Source organism: Haliotis rufescens, unplaced genomic scaffold (assembly GCF_023055435.1).
Source record: "Haliotis rufescens isolate VD_foot unplaced genomic scaffold, xgHalRufe1.0.p SCAF_102, whole genome shotgun sequence".
Taxonomy (NCBI): Eukaryota; Metazoa; Mollusca; class Gastropoda; order Lepetellida; family Haliotidae; genus Haliotis; species Haliotis rufescens.
In genome coordinates this window covers 409,485-432,822 of record NW_025963783.1, presented here as the reverse complement: position 1 = coordinate 432,822, position 23,338 = coordinate 409,485, and the positions used below count along the sequence as shown (strand labels likewise).

The 23,338-nt window shown below is 43.0% G+C and overlaps 1 protein-coding gene across 1 annotated transcript; it reads left to right on the top strand.

The window, feature by feature from the left end:
* The first annotated feature begins 3,494 nt into the window (after positions 1-3,494).
* LOC124119688 (sushi, von Willebrand factor type A, EGF and pentraxin domain-containing protein 1-like) lies at positions 3,495-21,727 on the top strand. The gene is made up of 16 exons (XM_046482285.2): positions 3,495-3,636; positions 3,852-3,925; positions 5,382-5,507; positions 6,289-6,400; positions 6,654-6,778; positions 7,012-7,200; positions 7,507-7,680; positions 10,402-10,662; positions 11,343-11,555; positions 12,020-12,208; positions 17,696-18,139; positions 18,402-18,563; positions 19,095-19,256; positions 20,098-20,302; positions 21,031-21,209; positions 21,476-21,727. Coding segments are annotated over exons 1-16 (2,799 nt in total). The 5' UTR covers positions 3,495-3,634; the 3' UTR covers positions 21,658-21,727.
* The last annotated feature ends 1,611 nt before the right edge of the window (positions 21,728-23,338 follow it).

Below are 23,338 nucleotides of genomic sequence, written 5' to 3'. Positions count from 1 at the left end.
ATACAAGTTGTCCAGGAGAGACACCATTATATAAGTTGGCCAGGAGGGACACAATTATACAAGTTTGCCAGGAGAGACACCATTATACAAGTTGGCCAGGAGAGACACCATTATACAAGTTGGCCAGGAGAGACACCATTATACAAGTTGCCAGAAGATACACCATTATACAAGTTGGCAAGAAGAGACACCTTTATACAATTTGGCCAGGAGAGACGCCTTTATACAAGTTGGCAAGGAGAGACATCATTTTCCAAGTTGTCCAGGAGATACACCATTATACAAGTTGGCCAGAAGAGACACCGTTATACAAGTGGGGCAGGAGAGACACCATTATACAAGTTGTCCAGGAGAGACACCATTATACAAGTTGGCCAGAAGAGACACCTTTATACAAGTTGGCCAGAAGAGACGCCTTTATACAAGTTGGCCAGGAGAGACACCATTTTCCAAGTTGGCCAGGAGAGACACCATTTTCCAAGTTGGCCAGGAGAGACACCGTTATACAAGTGGGGCAGGAGAGACACCATTTTCCAAGTTGGCCAGAAGAGACACCGTTACACAAGTGGGGCAGGAGAGACACTATTATACAAGTTGGCCAGGAGAGTCACCATTATACAAGTTGTCCAGGAGAGACACCATTATACAAGTTGGCAAGAAGAGACACCTTTATACAAGTTGGCCAGAAGAGACGCCTTTATACAAGTTGGCCAGGAGAGACACCATTTTCCAAGTTGGCCAGGAGAGACACCATTTTCCAAGTTGGCCAGGAGAGTCACCGTTATACAAGTGGGGAAGGAGAGACACCATTTTCCAAGTTGGCCAGAAGAGACACCGTTATACAAGTGGGGCAGGAGAGACACTATTATACAAGTTGGCCAGGAGAGTCACCATTATACAAGTTGTCCAGGAGAGACAACATTATACAAGTTGCCAGAAGATACACCATTATACAAGTTCGCCAGAAGAGACACCATTATACAAGTTGTCCAGGAGAGACAACATTATACCAATTTGGGCAGAAGAGACACCATTATACAAGTTGTCCAGGAGAGACAACATTATACCAATTTGGGCAGAAGAGACACCATTATACAAGTTCGCCAGAAGAGACACCATTATACAAGTTGTCCAGGAGAGACAACATTATACCAATTTGGGCAGAAGAGACACCATTATACAAGTTCGCCAGAAGAGACGCCATTATACAAATTGTCCAGGAGAGACACCATTATACAAATTGTCCAGAAGAGACACCATTATACAAGTTCGCCAGAAGAGACGCCATTATACAAATTGTCCAGCAGAAACAACATTATACAAGTTGGCCAGAAGAGACACCATTATACAAGTTGGCCAGAAGAGACACCTTTATACAAGTTGGCCAGAAGAGACAACATTATACAAGTTGGCCAGAAGAGACCCATTGATACAAGTTGGCCAGGAGAGACACCATTATACAAGTTGGCCAGGAGAGACACCATTTTAAAGGTTGTCCAGGAGAGACACCATTATACAAGTTGGCAAGAAGAGACCCCTTTACACAAGTTGGCAAAAAGAGACACCGTTATACAAGTGGGGCAGGAGAGACACCATTATACAAGTTGGCCAGGAGAGACACCTTTATACAAGTTATCTAGGAGAGACACCGTTATACAAGTTGCCCAGGAGAGACACCATTATCGGGTTGGCCACGAGAGACACCATTATACAAGTTGGCCAGGAGAGACACCATTATACAAGTTGGCCAGGAGAGACACCATTACAAGTTTGCCAGGAGAGACACCATTATACAAGTTGGCCAGAAGAGACACCTTTAAAGAAGTTGTCTAGGAGAGACACCGTTATACAAGTTGTCCAGGAGAGACACCATTATACAAGTTGCCAGAAGAGACACCATTATACAAGTTGGCCAGGAGAGACACCATTATACAAGTTGGCCAGGAGAGACACCATTATACAAGTTGCCAGAAGATACACCATTATACAAGTTGGCCAGAAGAGACACCTTTATACAAGTTGGCAAGGAGAGACACAATTTTACAAGTTATCCAATGGAGACACCATTATACAAGTTGGCCAAAATAGACACCTTTATACAAGTTGTCCAGGAGAGACACCATTTTAAAGGTTGTCCAGGAGAGACACCATTATACAAGTTGGCAAGAAGAGACCCCTTTACACAAGTTGGCAAAAAGAGACACCGTTATACAAGTGGGGCAGGAGAGACACCATTATACAAGTTGCCAGAAGATACACCATTATACAAGTTGGCCAGAAGAGACACCTTTATACAAGTTGGCAAGGAGAGACACAATTTTACAAGTTATCCAATGGAGACACCATTATACAAGTTGGCCAAAATAGACACCGTTATACAAGTTGGCAAGGAGAGACACCATTTTACAAGCTATCCAGGGGAGACACCATTATACAAGTTGGCCAAAATAGACACCTTTATGGAAGTTGTCCAGGAGAGACACCATTATATAAGTTGGCCAGGAGAGACACCATTACACAAGTTGTCCAGGAGAGACACCATTATACAAGTTGGCAAGAAGAGACACCTTTATACAAGTTGGCCAGAAGAGACACCGTTATACAAGTTGTCCAGGAGAGACACAATTATACAAGTTGTCCAGGAGAGACACCATTATATAAGTTGGCCAGGAGGGACACAATTATACAAGTTTGCCAGGAGAGACACCATTATACAAGTTGGCCAGAAGAGACACCATTATACAAGTTGGCCAGAAGAGACATCATTATAGTAGTTGGCCAGAAGAGACACCATTATACAAGTTGTCATGGAGAGACACCATTATACAAGTTGGCCAGGAGAGACACCATTATACAAGTTGGGCAGTAGATTCACCATAACAGAACTTGGCCAGAAGAGACACCATTATACAAGTTGGCCAGGAGAGACACCATTATACAAGTTGCCAGAAGAGACACCATTATACAAGTGGGCCAGGAGAGACAACATTATACAAATTGTTCAGGAGAGACACCATTATACAACTTGGCCAGGAGAGACACCATTATACAAATTGGGCAGAAGAGACACCATTATACAAGTTGGGCAGTAGAGACATCATTATAAAAGGTTGGCAGTATTGACACACTTATTATAAAGGTTGACCAGTGGAGACCCCGTAAAACAAATTGGATAGTTGGGCATGACGCTGTATCTCACACATCATATGCAAGTTTGGAGACATTGAGCTCAATCCACGATGGCATGCACATGCATCAGTCCACAACAACCTCTGCCCTGAACAAAACAAATAGGATTATATTCAAGTTATATCAGGGCAGGGCGACACCAGAATTAGGCTTCGCATGCTGTACTCATTTGAGGCATCGAACCCGGGCCTTCAGCGTGACAGACCCACTCTTTAACAACTCGGCCACTTTACTGCGCCTTCTGAAATAAAGTGAGCAGTGATAAGAGCCTTTTCGACTCCATACATGTGTGGTAGGCAGCTGAATAAGTTCTGGGGCACGCTCGTCAGCACAGATTCTTTGAGTCTTTTTGTATCTTTTTATCTATGAGTGTGAGAAACATGTGGTATGACTGACCCTGTTTCTCACGAAGACTTACTGACGTTATACATCCAACTCATGCACGATGTAAGTTTATGCGTCTTACAGTTTGATATTGCAAATCCAACAAACGTTCCCATTTCTCATGAAATGTTAAACAACTATTTATTCGGAGGAATGACAACATGAGAAGTAAATGCGAACTATAGCGACATTAACGTTTGCTCTTCACAGTCACCCGCCTCTAACTTGTAGCTGTTGACCCATGTTTGTATTTGTCGTATGCTGATGGCTATTTTCAGGTTGCCAGGGCTGCTACCAAGTGTCCTGTGCATACTATCCGCCCTGACACTCGCATCTTGCCGGCGGGAACAAAGTAAGCCTTTCCCCATGTGTCAGACTCTAATTAGGAACATGGCACATCTATCGCAGGAAATTGAAATGAAAACAATTAATAATGTCTTTTGTGTAAGCATATCCTGCCATGGTCTTAGCTGTCCGGCAGTCTTTTGTGTAAGCATATCCTGCCGTGGTAACTACCCGACAGTCTTTTGCGAGAGCATATCCTGTAACCATGGCCACACCCGGTAGTCTTTTGCCTGAGCATATCCTGTAACCATGGCAACACCCGGTAGTCTTTTGCGTGAGCATATCCTGTCACCGTGGCAACACCCGGTAGTCTTTTGTGTGAGCATATCCTGCCATGATGGTAACTACCCAACAGTTTTTTGCTTGAGCATATCCTGTAACCGTGGCAAATCCCGGTAGTCTTTTGTGTGAGCATTCCCTGCCATGATGGTAACTACCCAACAGTCTTTTTTTGTGAGCATATCCTGTAACCGTGACAACTCCCGGTAGTCTTTTGTGTGAGCATATCCTGCCATGATGGTTACTACCCGGCAGTCTTTTGCGTGAGCATATCCTGTAACCGTGGCAACACCCGGTAGTCTTTTGCGTGAGCATATCCTGTAACCGTGGCAACAACCGGTAGTCTTTTGTGTGAGCATATCCAGCCATGATGGTAACTACCCAACAGTTTTTTGCTTGAGCATATCCTGTAACCGTGGCAACTCCCGGTAGTCTTTTGTGTGAGCATATCCTGCCATGATGGTAACTACCCAACAGTCTTTTTTTGTGAGCATATCCTGTAAACGTGGCAACACCCGGCAGTCTATTGTGTGAGCATATCTTGCCATGGTGATAACTACTCGGTAGTCTTCTCTCTGAGCATATCCTGCCATTGCGATAACACTTGGCATTCCTCTCTGTTATAATAGCCTGCCATAGCGGTCACAATCGGCCGTCATTTGTGTGAGCATATCCTTTGAGATAGTCATGTGTCTGGCCCTTAGAAGTGCTAAAAACATAATTTCGTGGTTTCGAATGTTAGATTCGCTATGATTGTCCTTTTTGGTGTGTCAGTACCGGGCACCCTATCCATGCCCGTGACCTGCTTGATCACTTCCGGTTTTCTTCCACCATCAAGCTGATGTAACTGAAATAAAGTGGCGTTAAACGCAACCAACTCTCTTACTTGGTACTTTCTAACATCAACCAATCCTTGAACAGTCCTCTGATATAGATGCTGGTTCTCCTTAATGTGTAGTTCTCGCCAATTTGTAGTTCTTGTCAATTTGTAGTTCTTGCCAATTTGTAGTTCTCGCCAATGTGTAGTTCTTGCCAATTGTAGTTCTCGCCAATGTGCAGTTCTCGCCAATGTGTAGTTCTCGCCAAAGTGTAGTTCTTGCCAATTTGTAGTTCTTGCCAATCTGTAGTTCTCGCTAATGTGTAGTTCTAGCCAATGTGTAGTTCTTTTCATGCCGTATTTGCAGGTCCATCACGAAGATTTATCGGAAGTATTGGGCATGCAATTGATCACGCGGTACATGAAGTTGGACATGGAATAGATCACGTGGTACATGAAGTCAAGTGTCATGTTGCAGGCTGTGGTGGTGGCGGTAAGTATTTAAAACCCATAGCTGTCTTTACACCTCAGCAGAAACATGACAAAGATTTGAAACGAAGGTCTAATACGTATTGCTCACATGTCGCAGTATCGACGCATAAAAAACAGTGAAATGTTTGAGAAAGGGAAAGTTGCGAGAAGGCGAGGAAGCAAATTTTGCCACAAAATAAATGTACGGCTATATCGCATTAAAATAGTATCTAGTATCTAATGTACCAGCATCATTATTCCATAAAATATATTTTACAAAAAGCTAAAAATATGTTTGAACCATTTTTTATTTGCATCACAAACATTACTCTCCTAATATAGACAGTCATATCTACTGTATACAACTCGTGTTGGTGGCGCGTGCTTCCTGAAGAGCAAGGCATGCTTACCCTTGTCTAGAAAATCTTGTGTCATGACTGATTTCCAGTGAAGCACTCATACACTTCCAATCACTATTTTACCTTTTACGCCGAATGGAATATATTTCGGTTGATAGTCGAGCCTGATTAATATCGGCGTTGATGTTTTATATTTGCTTAAAAGAACGGAACAGTGAAACCGACTGGAATGATGTGTTGGAATTACGCATTTTCGCGAATTTGTGCTTTGGGGGCATCTTTGTCAGGAGAGAATCAGATTCAACTTCATGTCCAGGTCTTGTTTGTGTTTGTTTGAAGAGTGAAATAACGCGGGGCGTTTTTTCAACGTCGCACTGTCACATATGCAAATTTGCAGCTATTTGCCAGGTAGCACCTGACTTAACATCGTGTCCTAAATACCAGGTACTGATCCGGTTGTGCACAACCCTCCCAGCATCAGCTGTCCCACGGTCCCCACGGTCACAGCGCCGCCCAGAGCAACCAGTGTCAAGGTCACGTGGTCTGAACATGCAGGGTAAGTATCTGCAGCTGAGGCTCAGCACATCACCTTGTTGAGGCCGAATGTCCAGATACACAATTCGTAGTATCACCCTCTATAGTTGTATACCAGTGTGGTTATAGTTCTATCATTGAAGACCTTCTTCAGTGTGGTTAGTTTTTCATATCAATGTTTTGTGTGTCTTCGGTAAAAGATATCGTCCTGACTTCAGCCTCATTGAAGGGACTTCGTTAAAGTCACGCTGCATTAACGTGTGCTGTTTCTACAGGGCAAGTAGAAGCGGCCCGGCTCCAGGCAGTATATTGCCAGAGGGAGTGACATCAGTGACGTACACTGTCAAGGACAGCTCGACCGGTCTCTCCAACAGCTGCACCGTGAAGATTGTAGTCCGGGGTAGGTCTCGTGCAGTCACACCGTTAGTCTCGTGCAGTCACACCGTTAGTCTCGTGCAGTCACACCGTTAGTCTCGTGTTGGTTGGGTTCATCACACATAGATCGATTTCCTCGAGCAGGTATGCGGGTGGTCCGATCAAATGCATGTCTGTAATTTTCCGTTAAAAATATACCCACTCTTGAGTCACTCTTCATATTAACAGTGTTTGTTTTAATCTGCTCTGATCCATCAGTTGTTCGATGTTCTCTCCCGGCGGCTGCCCCCGATAACGGCGCCATGATGTGCAGAGGCACCCACGGCAGGATGGTGTACGGGGACACATGTAGATACGAATGCAGCAGGGGCTACGAGATGGCAGGGGCAGGCAGCAGCAAGTGCGCCCTCAATGGACGATGGTCCAGCAGTGCTCCGACCTGCAAACGTAAGCATACTAACAACGAACTACTCCAAACCATACATAAACCATGCATACGTATGAATCAATTACTAGCATTTAAAACTCACTGACCTGACCTCTGGTTCAATCCACGCCTAATTCGTAACATTTCTCACACAGAAATGCTTCCCTGTTCATGTACTTCAGGTAACGTTTAGAGAGATGCGGACGTTTTAAAATCGAGTTTCAAATCCCACTTGATCCGTACAGGCAGCGTTCACAGCCTGAAGTTGCTTTCACATCCTAGTCATGTTTTTCAATGTGTATATTGTTATTAATTATATCATGTAGCTGTGCCGTGCGGCTCTCCGACACCGATCACCAATGGACACTTCAGTTGTAACGGGAACACGTTTCGCAGCGCATGTCACGTGACCTGTGACGAAGGCTACACGGCTGACACAACGGCGAGGTCTGTCACGTGTCAAGCGGACAGACGGTGGACCCATACAAGGGGTTGTCTAGGTAATGTATACAACCCTCTAGATACCGATATGTTCCCATACAAGGGTCTGTCTAGGTAATGTCTACAACCCTCTAGATACCGATATGTTCTCATACAAGGGGCTGTCTAGGTAATGTATACAACCCTCTAGATACCGATATGTTCTCATACAAGGGGCGGTCTAGGTAATGTAAACAACCCTCTAGATACCGATATGTTCTCATACAAGGGGCTGTCTAGGTAATGTCTACAACCCTCTAGATACCGATATGTTCTCATACAAGGGGCGGTCTAGGTAATGTAAACAACCCTCTAGATACCGATATGTTCTCATACAAGGGGCTGTCTAGGTAATGTATACAACCCTCTAGATAAAGATATGTTCTCATACAAGAGGCTGTCTAGGTAATGTATACAACCCTCTAGATACCGATACGTTCCCATACAAGGGGCTGTCTAGGTAATGTCTACAACCCTCTAGATACCGATATGTTCTCATACAAGGGGTTGTCTAGGTAATGTATACAACCCTCTAGATAACGATATGTTCTCATACAAGGGGCTGTCTAGGTAATGTGAACAACCCTCTAGATAACGATATGTTCTCATACAAGGGGCTGTCTAGGTAATGTATACAACCCTCTAGATAACGATATGTTCTCATACAAGGGGCGGTCTAGGTAATGTCTACAACCCTCTAGATACCGATATGTTCTCATACAAGGGGCGGTCTAGGTAATGTGTACAACCCTCTAGATACCGATATGTTCTCATACAAGGGGCGGTCTAGGTAATGTATACAACCCTCTAGATACCGATATGTTCTCATACAAGGGGTTGTCTAGGTAATGTATACAACCCTCTAGATACCGATATGTTCTCATACAAGGGGTTGTCTAGGTAATGTATACAACCCTCTAGATAAAGATATGTTCTCATACAAGGGGCTGTCTAGGTAATGTATACAACCCTCTAGATAACGATATGTTCTCATACAAGGGGCTGTCTAGGTAATGTATACAACCCTCTAGATACCGATATGTTCTCATACAAGGGGCTGTCTAGGTAATGTATACAACCCTCTAGATAACGATATGTTCTCATACAAGGGGCTGTCTAGGTAATGTATACAACCCTCTAGATAAAGATATGTTCTCATACAAGGGGCTGTCTAGGTAATGTATACAACCCTCTAGATACCGATATGTTCTCATACAAGGGGCTGTCTAGGTAATGTATACAACCCTCTAGATAACGATATGTTCTCATACAAGGGGCTGTCTAGGTAATGTATACAACCCTCTAGGTAACGATATGTTCTCATACAAGGGGCTGTCTAGGTAATGTATACAACCCTCTAGATAAAGATATGTTCCCATACAAGGGGCTGTCTAGGTAATGTAAACAACCCTCTAGATACCGATATGTTCTCATACAAGGGGTGTCTAGGTAATGTATACAACCCTCTAGATAACGATATGTTCTCATACAAGGGGCTGTCTAGGTAATGTATACAACCCTCTAGATACCGATATGTTCTCATACAAGGGGTGTCTAGGTAATGTATACAACCCTCTAGATAAAGATATGTTCCCATACAAGGGGCTGTCTAGGTAATGTATACAACCCTCTAGATACCGATATGTTCTCATACAAGGGGCTGTCTAGGTAATGTAAACAACCCTCTAGATAACGATATGTTCTCATACAAGGGGCTGTCTAGGTAATGTATACAACCCTCTAGATAACGATATGTTCCCATACAAGGGGCTGTCTAGGTAATGTATACAACCCTCTAGATACCGATATGTTCTCATACAAGGGGCTGTCTAGGTAATGTATACAACCCTCTAGATAACGATATGTTCTCATACAAGGGGCTGTCTAGGTAATGTATACAACCCTCTAGGTAACGATATGTTCTCATACAAGGGGCTGTCTAGGTAATGCATACAACCCTCTAGATAAAGATATGTTCCCATACAAGGGGCTGTCTAGGTAATGTAAACAACCCTCTAGATACCGAGATGTTCTCATACAAGGGGTGTCTAGGTAATGTATACAACCCTCTAGATAACGATATGTTCTCATACAAGGGGCTGTCTAGGTAATGTATACAACCCTCTAGATAACGATATGTTCTCATACAAGGGGCGGTCTAGGTAATGTATACAACCCTCTAGATACCGATATGTTCTCATACAAGGGGTTGTCTAGGTAATGTATACAACCCTCTGGATAACGATATGTTCTCATACAAGGGGCTGTCTAGGTAATGTATACAACCCTCTAGATACCGATATGTTCTCATACAAGGGGCAATCTGGGTAACATCCACAAACCTCTCAATATCCATGTAGTCTCCTACAAAGAGCTGTCTGGGTAATATGAACAATCCCTTTCAATGCCAAAATAGTATCATACCAGGTTCTGTCTGGGTAATATCCACAACCCTCTCAATATCGATATATATTCTCATACAAGATTCTGTCTCAGTAATATCCACAACCCTCTCAATATCGATATATTCTTATACCAGGTTCTGTTTGATAAATATCCTAAACCCTCTCAATGTCGATATTTTCTCATACCAGGTTCTGTTTGGTAAATATCCCAAACCCTGTCAATGTCGATATATTCTCATACAAGTGGTATGTCAGTCTCCCGCATTGGCAGTGTCGTATCTTGTCAAGCACGTTCATCTGAACTCGTCACCACAGAATCTTACTGCACTGTTACAGACTTGAAGCCCCCGTTGATAAACCACTGCCCAGCCTCCAAGGTGTATGTGGCTGACAGGGGAAGCACCTCCACAACAGTCAGATGGGTGAGGGTAACAGGGGTTGATCCACCAACTGCTCTCACTCCCCTTGTTGTACAGACCGAGGGTCCACCCCCGGGGTCAGTGGTGGGCGAGGGACGTCACCATGTAGAGTACAAGGTCGTAGACGCCGCTGGGAACGTTGCTGTTCATCCGTGTTCCTTCAACGTCACGGTGCAAGGTGACAAAGCGTGTACAAAAGACACCATTGTTGCATTCTGTTGTTGCATATACACAATATGAACAATGCTACATTATATTGGAGCATAGACACAGTATAAACACTGTTGGGTAGAATTCTCAAAGTAGTGAGTGAGTCTAGTTGTTCGCCGATTTAACAATATTTCAGCAATATCACGGCGGTGTAGGCCAAAAATGGCCTTCACATATTGTACCGATGTGGGGATTCGGACACTGGTATTTAGTGTGACGAGCGAACGCTTCAACCACAAGGTTACCCCACTGCCGACTACACAAAGTATAAACACTGTTACTTTCTATTGAAGCATATATAAAATATTAACACTTTTAGATGAATTGGTTACATACTTACAGTATACATCACTGCTGCTATCTTTTATATCCTATTCAAAATATAACGACTGTCAGTTCTTACTTTCAACTGCATATAATAAGGCTCTTTAATATAAGTTTTTCAACGCTATTTCTTTCAATGTTAGATTTAAAACATGTGTAAGCATTCGATGTTAAGGTTAAAAAATATGCGTAAACGAAAAAACAAACCGATTATCAAGTGAATGCCTTCGACAAGCAACAAGGTAAAGTTTTCGGAATGTAGTGACTACAATTATCCTACATTTGCTGAGGATGAGACTGTGGTTTCCGTGTGTCGTTCACCAGCTGTCCGCTGCTCGGCTCCACGGCTGGACAACAAACTTCTGCTCCAGTACGCATGTCCGAATGACCGCATCCACGGAAGTGAGTGTCTGCTGAGCTGTCACCATGGTAACCTGGCAGGACCGAGGAAGATCGTGTGTGAGAAGGACAACTTCTTCCCCCCATCAGCACAGTGGCGGTGGAACACAACGACTGGCGTGCAGCCCCACTGCCAGGGTGGGATGCTTGACCAAACACCAAACTGTGTTTATGTTGATGAGGTCTTTAGCAATTGTTTATATTTTCCGAAAAGCCCATTGGACGTTTGTTTTGTTATAGTTGATCAAGAGTTCAGTGCGTATACATCTTGTGCGACATCTTAACTTACCACTGTACATATTGGGCCTCATTTAAACGTACTACCTCACACAGTGTTGCCAAGTGGAACCTTACTGCTTCAGACTTCAGAAATAAAGTTTACCCTTCCCCCATGTGAAGTGTAATAAAATAAAGTTTTGCCCTGATCTTTTAGCAAAGAATCTCAGAATAGGCTTTAAATATAAACTTTGACCAACTTAATCTGAAACTATGCTACGTTCAAAAATGAATAATGAAAACCTTTTTGTTTTAAATCACATTATCCTCTGTGTGCTATTGTGCTAGTACAGGAACTTTATACATGTCATCATGTCTGCGTGTAGTGCGGTCTTGTCCTGCTCTACGGTCTCCCCGCGGTGGCGCCCTCTCGTGTGACGGCTGGGACACCGGCGCCCTGTGTCAGATGCAGTGTAAGGACGGCTTCACCTTCCCCTCAGCGGCTCAAAGTGGCATCTTCGTGTGTGGCCATGACAACAAGACATGGTTCCCGCCAGACGTTCCAGACTGTCTAGGTGAATACCCGTACATTGAACACAACAAAAACATTGAACACTACCAGTACATTAAACACTGCCAATACATTGAACACTACCCGTACATTGAACACTACCAGTACATTGAACACTACCAGTACATTGAACACTACCAGTACATTAAACACTACCAGAACATTGAACACTACCCGTACATTGAACACTACCCGTGCATTGAACACTACCCGTACATTGAACACTACCCGTACATTGAACACTACCAGTACATTGAACACTACCCGTACATTGAACACTACCAGTACATTGAACACTACCAATATATTGAACACTACCAATACATTAAACACTACCAGAACATTGAACACTACCAGAACATTGAACACTACCCGTGCATTGAACACTACCCGTATAATGAACACTGCCAATACATTGAACACTACCCGTACATTGAACACTACCAGTACATTGAACACTACCAGTACATTGCACACTACCCGTACATTGAACACTACCAGTACATTGAACACTACCAATATGAACACTACCAGTACATTGAACACTACCAATATATTGAACACTACCAATACATTAAACACTAACAGAACATTGAACACTACCAGAACATTGCACACTACCCGTGCATTGAACACTACCCGTATAATGAACACTGCCAATACATTGAACACTACCCGTACATTGAACACTACCAGTACATTGAACACTACCAGTACATTGAACACTACCCGTACATTGAACACTACCAGTACATTGAACACTACCCGTACATTGAACACTACCAGTACATTGAACACTACCAATATATTGAACACTACCAATACATTAAACACTACCAGAACATTGAACACTACCAGAACATTGAACACTACCCGTGCATTGAACACTACCCGTATAATGAACACTGCCAATACATTGAACACTACCCGTACATTGAACACTACCAGTATATTGAACACTACCAGTACATTGAACACTACCAGTACATTGAACATTACCAATATATTGAACACTACCAATACATTAAACACTACCAGAACATTGAACACTACCAGAACATTGAACACTACCCGTGCATTGAACACTACCCGTACATTGAACACTACCCGTACATTGAACACTACCAGTACATTGAACACTACCCGTACATTGAACACTACCAGTACATTGAACACTACCAATATATTGAACACTACCAATACATTAAACACTACCAGAACATTGAACACTACCAGAACATTGAACACTACCCGTGCATTGAACACTACCCGTATAATGAACACTGCCAATACAATGAACACTACCCGTACATTGAACACTACCAGAACATTGAACACTACCAGAACATTGAACACTACCCGTGCATTGAACACTACCCGTACAATGAACACTGCCAATACATTGAACACTACCCGTACATTGAACACTACCAGTACATTGAACACTTCCAGTACATTGAACACTACCAGTACATTGAACATTACCAATATATTGAACACTACCAATACATTAAACACTACCAGAACATTGAACACTACCAGAACATTGAACACTAACCGTGCATTGAACACTACCCGTACATTGAACACTACCCGTACATTGAACACTACCAGTACATTGAACACTACCCGTACATTGAACACTACCAGTACATTGAACACTACCAATATATTGAACACTACCAATACATTAAACACTACCAGAACATTGAACACTACCAGAACATTGAACACTACCCGTGCATTGAACACTACCCGTATAATGAACACTGCCAATACATTGAACACTACCCGTACATTGAACACTACCAGTACATTGAACACTACCAGTACATTGAACACTACCAGAACATTGAACACTACCAGTACATTGAACACTACCCGTACATTGAACACTACCAGTACATTGAACACTACCAATATATTGAACACTACCAATACATTAAACACTACCAGAACATTGAACACTACCAGAACATTGAACACTACCCGTGCATTGAACACTACCCGTATAATGAACACTGCCAATACATTGAACACTACCCGTACATTGAACACTACCAGAACATTGAACACTACCAGAACATTGAACACTACCCGTGCATTGAACACTACCCGTACAATGAACACTGCCAATACATTGAACACTACCTGTGCATTGAACACTACCCGTACATTGAACACTAGCCGTACATTGAACACTACCAGTACATTGAACACTACCCGTACATTGAACACTACCAGTACATTGAACACTACCAATATATTGAACACTACCAATACATTAAACACTACCAGAACATTGAACACTACCAGAACATTGAACACTACCCGTGCATTGAACACTACCCGTATAATGAACACTGCCAATACAATGAACACTACCCGTACATTGAACACTACCAGTACATTGAACACTACCAGTACATTGAACACTACCAGAACATTGAACACTACCAATATATTGAACACTACCAATACATTAAACACTACCAGAACATTGAACACTACCAGAACATTGAACACTACCCGTGCATTGAACACTACCCGTATAATGAACACTGCCAATACATTGAACACTACCCGTACATTGAACACTACCAGTACATTGAACTCTACCAGTACATTGAACACTACCCGTACATTGAACACTACCAGTACATTGAACACTACCAATATATTGAACACTTCCAATACATTAAACACTACCAGAACATTGAACACTACCCGTGCATTGAACACTACCCGTATAATGAACACTGCCAATACATTGAACACTACCCGTACATTGAACACTACCAGTACATTGAACACTACCAGTACATTGAACACTACCCGTACATTGAACACTACCAGTACATTGAACACTACCAGTACATTGAACACTACCAATATATTGAACACTACCAATACATTAAACACTACCAGAACATTGAACACTACCAGAACATTGAACACTACCCGTGCATTGAACACTTCCCGTACATTGAACACTACCAGTACATTGAACACTACCCGTACATTGAACACTACCAGTACATTGAACACTACCAATATATTGAACACTACCAATACATTAAACACTACCAGAACATTGAACACTACCAGAACATTGAACACTACCCGTGCATTGAACACTACCCGTATAATGAACACTGCCAATACATTGAACACTACCCGTACATTGAACACTACCAGTACATTGAACTCTACCAGTACATTGAACACTACCCGTACATTGAACACTACCAGTACATTAAATACAACCAGAACATTGAACACTAACCGTGCATTCAACACTACCCGTACATTGAACACTACCAGAACATCGAACACTACAGTACATTCAACACTACCCGTACATTCAACACTACCAGTACATTGAACACTACCAATACATTAAACACTGCCAATATATTGAACACTACAAGAATATTAAACACTGCCCCTGCATTGAACACTACCCGTACATTGAACACTGCAAATGCATTGAACATTAAACACTACCCGTGCATTGAACACTACCCGTACATTGAACACTGCCAATACATTGAACACTACCCGTGCATTCAACACTACCCGCGCATTGAACATTACCCGTACATTGAACACTACCAGAACATTTAACACTACCCGTGCATTGAACACTACCGTACATTGAACACTGCCAATACATTGAACACTTCCCGTGCATTGAACACTACCCATGCATTGAACATTACCCGTACATTGAACACTACCAGAACATTGAACACTACCCGTGCATTGAACACTACCCGTACACTGAACACGACCAGAACATTGAACACTACCAGAACATTGAACACTACCCGTGCATTGAACACTACCCATGCATTGATCATTACCCGTACATTGAACACTACCCGTACATTAAACACTACCAGAACATTGATCCCTACCCGTGCATTGGACACTACCCGTGCATTGAACAGTACCCGTACATTGAACACTGCCAATGCATTGAACATTAAACACTACCCGTGCATTGAACACTACCCGTACATTGAACACTGCCAATACATTGAACACTAACCGTGCATTGAACACTACCCGTGCATTGAACACTACCCGTGCATTGAACATTACCCGTACATTGAACACTACCAGAACATTGAACACTACCCGTGCATTGAACACTACCCGTACATTGAACACTACCAGAACATTCAACACTACCCGTGCATTGAACACTACCAGAACATTGAACATTACCCGTACATTGAACACTCCCCATGCATTGAACACTACCAGTGCATTGAACACTACCCGTACATTGAACACTACCAGAACATTGAACACTACCAGTACATTGAACACTACCCGTGCATTGAACATTACCCGTACATTGAACACTACCAGAACATTGAACACTACCCGTGCATTGAACACTACCCGTACATTGAACACTACCAGAACATTGAACACTACCAGTGCATTGAACACTACCAGAAGATTGAACATTACCCGTACATTGAACACTACCAGAACATTGAACACTACCCGTGCATTGAACATTACCCGTACATTGAACACTACCAGAACATTGAACACTACCCGTGCATTGAACACTACCCGTACATTGAACACTACCAGAACATTGAACACTGCCCGTACATTGAACACTACCCATACATTAAACACTACCAGAACATTGAACACTGCCCGTACATTAAACACTACCAGAACAATGAACACTGCCCGTACATTGAACACTACCAGAACATTGAACACTGCCAATACATCGAACACTACACTTACATTGAACACTACCAGAACATCAAACGCTATCCTTCAATTGAACACTACCCGTACGTCGAGAAGAGGGATTCTAGCACAGGTCTTTTAGGCAGAAGCACTTCTAAAGTGGTGGTTCCATTTGCAACACTCGGCAAGTCTGGATAAACGCCCAGGCATATATGCATACCATGCTGAGGTGAAAGAAGAATAGGAATAATCTGTATGAATGCTTGTATGTACAACACCAATACAATTCATTCCCATGTTCACAACATTTTAAAACAATTTCTTTTCGCATTTTTTTTACAGGGTTGCTCACGGTTACATTTTACAAGCAAATGACAAACATTATATAAAAAGATAACATAGAATTGATGGCAAACAGCTTATGACAGCATGACCGGCACCGATACAATTGGTCAATTCTGGGAATTAACATAGATGAATATTTTGTGAGGATTGGAGTTTGTGGAGTCTTTGCTGCAAGAACCAAAAAGTTGATATACGCTTTGTGGATTTGACTTGAATGCGATAAATTTGAAAATAATTAGAATAACATTTATTTGAACGTTATTATTTAAAACATGTTTATATATATATATAATCGTTTGGTGGAGATAATTCGACAGCGTCCTTGAATTACACACAGCCTTAGGTAATAATTTCCTTTAGTTACAATGATGAAGGAGAATAGGTAACATTGTCACCTCCCAATGCATTGTTTTCCCCGCAGCCACCAGCACATTCTACTCCATCAGCATGGCCAGCAACTTCTACTACCGTGGCCAATGTGACCAGACACACCTCCAGCTAGTGAGACGCAACTTCATACTCGCACTCAAGGCATCCATGTTCGGGTTGGAAATGTGTAAAGACGTTCTGGCGTGTCAGGCTGATAATGTCAGGGTCACATGTGGATCACGGTTAACTAAGAGAGACATCAAACCAGTGATACGGGTCAAGGTCAAGTTCACCTTTCCTTACAAGCTCCTGGGTAATGATACCACTGCCAGGGGCCTAATGAAGTTCAAGGACACGTTTGTGAAAGGAATCAAAGGATCAGCAAAGTTGCTGACTATTGGAAGTAAACATCTGTTGTTGGACAGCCACCTCACCTCATTTGAGGAGCTCTCCCCCAGATGTCGCCGGGGCCAGAAGACAGTCAATGATACATGCTGTAAGTATGGAGGTCAATGTATATTCCATAAGGGATGTGGTCAGCGGATAACTTATTGCACAATGCTCTAGAATTGCTTCATACTGTCGTGCAACTCGCAAGGCAGTGAATGTTCACTCTTTGGGACATTGCCTCAATTGAAAGAAATATTCAACTGAGAATGTTCAAACAATCCACATGCAGCTGACCAATTTATGGTTGAAGATAATGGTAACTATCCTACTCCGTGTCTACTGTACGCGCACTGTGAGTTGTATTTCAGCCGGCTGTGGTCCTGGGTATGTCCTCAACCGGGTGACCGAGACCTGTGTAGCATGTCCTGTAGGGTACTTCCAGGACAGGGACAGCGCCCCCTGGTGTCAGCCATGCCCTCTACGTCATACCACGTCTACCAGTGCAGCAACATCGTTCACGGAGTGCGCCAGTAGGTATGGGGAGAACCGGCAAGTCTTTAACGTATACATTAAACGACCTCGTGGTTCCGTTTGCATCTCCGCACAGATAGTTTATCTTTCATTGCGAGTCCAGTTTAGAATGTGTCAGGCCGAGATGATGTCTGTGACATCGAGGCGGTGGGGTACCCTGGCGGCTAAAGCGTCGAAGACCCGGGTTCGATTCCCCACATGGGTATAATGTGTGAAGCCAATTTCTGGAGTCCCCGCCGTGATATTACTGGAATATTGCTATTTGCGGCCTATATTCTTTCACCCAGTAAATGAGCGTGCTGTACAGCAAAATAGATCTGTATTGACTTTCAGAATTGTCACTCATGCAAGCAGGCTAGGGCTAATCATATATCAATCATTGTGACACTACCACATATGTAGAGACCTGTAAAAAGTGTCTCTACAAAACAGGAACCGGCCAATCGTACGGCTAGATTCTTTGACGAGTAATGGTAATACTGTCCACTGGTCCTCAGTGTGAAGTATACATAACGCTGAGCTCCTTGCAGCCCGCTGTCCCCCAGGGGAGTTCTCGGACACCGGCCTGTCTCCCTGCTCACTGTGCCCGCTCGGCACCTTCCAGCCTGACCACAGCTCCACGTCCTGTCGCAGGTGCCCACCTGGAACCATCACTCCACTAGATGGCGCTGTGACCATACAGGACTGTCAAGGTCAGGAATTCATACACGAGGATTGGTAATATGTTCAGCTGTGATTGTACAGAGATTGGTGTGTATTAGGTATATGATCTACACAATGAAGGCTTTGAAAGTCTAAAATATTGTTATCCATTGTTAATTTAACAAACAATTGATTCCTTCATTCTTAAAATAATAATTGGTATGCATGGACAATTGTTTCTGTGAGGAATTACATTGTTACGGCGTTCTTCCCTGCATGTAGCCTGTTCGGTATTCCCATATACAAATGGCAGAAAACAATGAAGAACGAAGCGTGGTTTATTTCACGATAAAACATTGTTCTATCATGACGTCATTTCTGGAGATTGGAACATGCGCTCGCAACTTGATGACGTCGTATGTTTGACGACGTTATTTTTGAGAGGGGAGTGTCTAGCGTGTTGTTCCCCATAAATGTAACAGGGTAACACGGATAAACGCGATGTCCGAACGATCGCATCCAAAACCGGGAGCGATATGGCAATCGGTATTGGGAGAAAAGGTACAGAAAATCGACCTGAGGATTGTGAGAGTATGCGGGAAATATCCACCTGTGCATAAAATGGACTTATCTGACGTTGTCGAGGACGGATTTTATTGAGGATCATTTGAAAAGTGGCTAATATTTTTCAGCATCCTTTAAGAGGCTGTACATAATGTTGATATCTCATATAAGAAATAAACGATACGACTAAGCCCTTCATGGTTATTCTCTCTGCTGTGTTATATTGTACGATAAACAACGACCACGAATCGTTTATTTCTTAAATAATGGCTATCGGAAGGTTATTACACATGATACCACGAAGTTCATGATATTTTCTATTTCCAGCATATGACGTGACTATCGCTGGCCACGGGAAGGCGTTGTTCAGACAACACGCTCGGGATCTGAACCAGTGGACGTACTCCATGTGGTTCAGACTGCATGATTCCATCCAAGGGGATGTCATGCTCGGACAATGGTCAACAAATGCCGCACAACAGGTCGTAGCGCTATCAATAACGAACGGCACCGTCAACTTCTATTCTCAAGGGTAAGCTAACAAAGCCACAATTGCAACATCAGTCCGTATCAGAGCCGGCCCTTGTGTGTGTTTGATATTGTTTGTTAGCATTTTAAAGCATCAGTGTAAAACACTTGCAAAGATAATGCATCGTAATCATTCTACATGCGACATGCACATGTGCTGCGTTACAGGCGGCTTCTTAAACTGCTTACTATAACGGTCATGATGAGTAAGTGAGTGTTTTGGCAATATTCATGCAATATCGCGGCGGGGGAGACCAGAAATGAACTTCACACATGGTGCCCATGTGGGGAATCGAACCCAGGTCTTCGGTGTGACGAGCGAACGCTTTAACTCCTAGGCTACCCCACAGCCCTTAAGCCATAGAGAGAATGGTCAAGACAAACCCTCAGACGAGCTGACTGACTTGGACCAGGTCAGCAAGAGACATTTCAGCATACCCGTTTTATTTGTTTGTTGTTTAACGCCACATTTTGAGCAATGTTCCAGCAATATGACGGCGGTGTGTTAATAATGAAGTCTGGACCAGACAATCCAGTTATTGGACGCATGATCGAATCACGCAGTTGGGATACGATGACACGCATCAACCGATCCCGCTAGACGCCTGCTACGACAAGCGCGTGTGACTGAAGACCAAGTCAAACCCGGATCTTCACGGGAATCGCGATATAAACCCGTCACTACAATATGGACCAGGTTGTCTGTCTAATTGACGTTACATATTGTCCTAGCAACGTCTACAGCAAGACGGGGATCACCCTCATGCCAACGTGGAACCATTGCGTCCTTACAGCGTCCGAAGGAGCCGCCGCACACGTCTACGTCAACGGTCACGACGTCCTTACTGTGAAGACATCAATGCTGTCCATTCCACAGAACTCACGACTCCATATTGTAGCCGATGCTGCAGGTGAACCATCCTCGGGGTTCGGGGCAATAATGAAATTCTATAGTAGAGAACGGCTATGTGTAGGGGTAGTGTGTACATATTTGTCAAATGTGGCTTTTTGCTCATGATTATGTTCACCAAATACCAACTCATTGCTAATCCCAATTCAAAGGGAGATAGTTATTTCCACTGTGCAATCACTCTGCCAATGGTCAAAGATAGCAGGTCTTCCTCAACATGAAACACCACCACATAACCTGTCTTATAATATGTCTTGTCATTTACAGGCGTCAGTGTGTCTAGGGTCATTCTTCGTGACTACGTCATTCGTGACGCTCTGATACCGGGTCTCGCAAGATCGTGCAGCGTTGACGAGACTCCGCGAGAGTTAGATCTCGACTCCATAGATTATGATGAATCTAATACTGACGTCATCTTTCCCAGCGTCTGTCATGAGAGAAGTCAGTAATGGTTTTAGAATTATGATCGCACTGTACAGTCCCCGACGATGTCACATTTAATAAACACAAGTGATGCTGTGTGTTTCTGGGGTTGGATGTTGGCCCCAAGCGTGTGTCTTGATGCAGGGGAAAACCGGGATCAATCAACTTCAAGGTGCAAGAGGCCATCAAAGTCCAATTTCCACCCTTGCCAATTATGGCTGGACTAACGAGTCTATGCATAGTCCAATGAAAATCGTGTAACAAACTCGGCGTCCGGTTCATAAAGAACATGGATTTCAACGAGGAGATTTCGTCGACAGATATTTTCCAAGGTCTTTCATGCTTTTCATCAATGTGCTCACGTAATTTGATGCATTTTCCGGGGAAAGACCCGTTTTATTACAATATAGACCTTGATAATCAAACAGATCGTGTTGACTCGGCGCCGCCATTTTGTTTGAAGCAAATGCAAGTGATATGAGAGATGAAATCTGATTGGTCAATAGGAGGAACATAGAAGGGACATAACTCGCAATAGCCACTAGTGGCGCTACGATCGAGCATAGAAAATCTAGTCAGTTCGTCAAGGGTGGAAACTGGACTTTTATTGTCAGTTAAATCCCTTGCCTCGGAAAGATGAGTCAGCATGGATGAATGAAGGACTATGTTGATGGACCACCAGTCATGTGATAAACTTGCCTCGGGAAGATGTCGCATGTGCATGCTTGGAAAACATTGTTCGCTGAAAAGGCGAGACACATTTGACCCGACACATTTCGCTGTGAGTTATGTCAAGTTACCGTGGCAGCATGGCTCGAAACCTGGATTCGCACCGATTATGACCTGCTACATTTAGGCTTTGACTCAACTGATGCAACTAAAATGCTGAACTCACTGAAACAATATTTACTGAAGATAAAGCACCTGGAACCCAAAGTAATTGCTTACGTCAAGGTGAAAGTTGCCTGGATGTTCACGTGTTAGAAGCTTATGTTGTGTTGTTTCATTGAGTATTTCAAGTTGTGTTGATAAATTTCATTCAACTCTGCTCATTGGATTGAAACTATGATTTTGCTGGATGTGTGGGTTAGTTAACCTATTGTATTGATACCCCTGTAGACACAGGTTGATATAGGGCGTCAGGGGCGACGCGTGATACTGAGATCATGTTAACACGACACCAAACCATGTGCTCTCAGATATGTATATGTTCAATCCCTCTTCAAAAATACATTTATATGTAGATATCTGCTTTGAACGCAAACTGAAGAGACCACAGCCCGAGGTGGCACACCTAGTGAGCAGGCAGCAACAGATGAAAGCAACAGCCTTGTAGACAAAGAAGGTTCACATAACGATGGTAATATTGAAAGAGTACATCTGGGTTATTGTAAACATATTGTATGCTTCATGTATGAGATCTACATAAAGTACAATGATCAACTGTGAACTTGGTCGATACCCTCTTAGATGTATACAATTAAAATGGTAAAATATTGGAGTAAGATATTGCTTACTGACTGCTGTATTCTCAAAGGACGTTACGAATATGTTTGATAAAGTTAAATAGGCATATACAATCTGGAATACATTCCAGACGTTTACCTATGATAGAACAGTCGTCGCCCGATATGAACCCCGTCGACCACCTGTAGAATGAACTTTGGAGACCGTGCAACATTACTGGCAAGTCATCCACAACATTGA

Excerpts from the sequence above, each read along its gene's own strand:
- LOC124119688 (XM_046482285.2), top strand. Across the intron at positions 6,779-7,011 it reads CGTGAAGATTGTAGTCCGGG|TTGTTCGATGTTCTCTCCCG; the intron begins GTAGGTCTCGTG and ends CTGATCCATCAG. Across the intron at positions 11,556-12,019 it reads CGTGCAGCCCCACTGCCAGG|TGCGGTCTTGTCCTGCTCTA; the intron begins GTGGGATGCTTG and ends GTCTGCGTGTAG.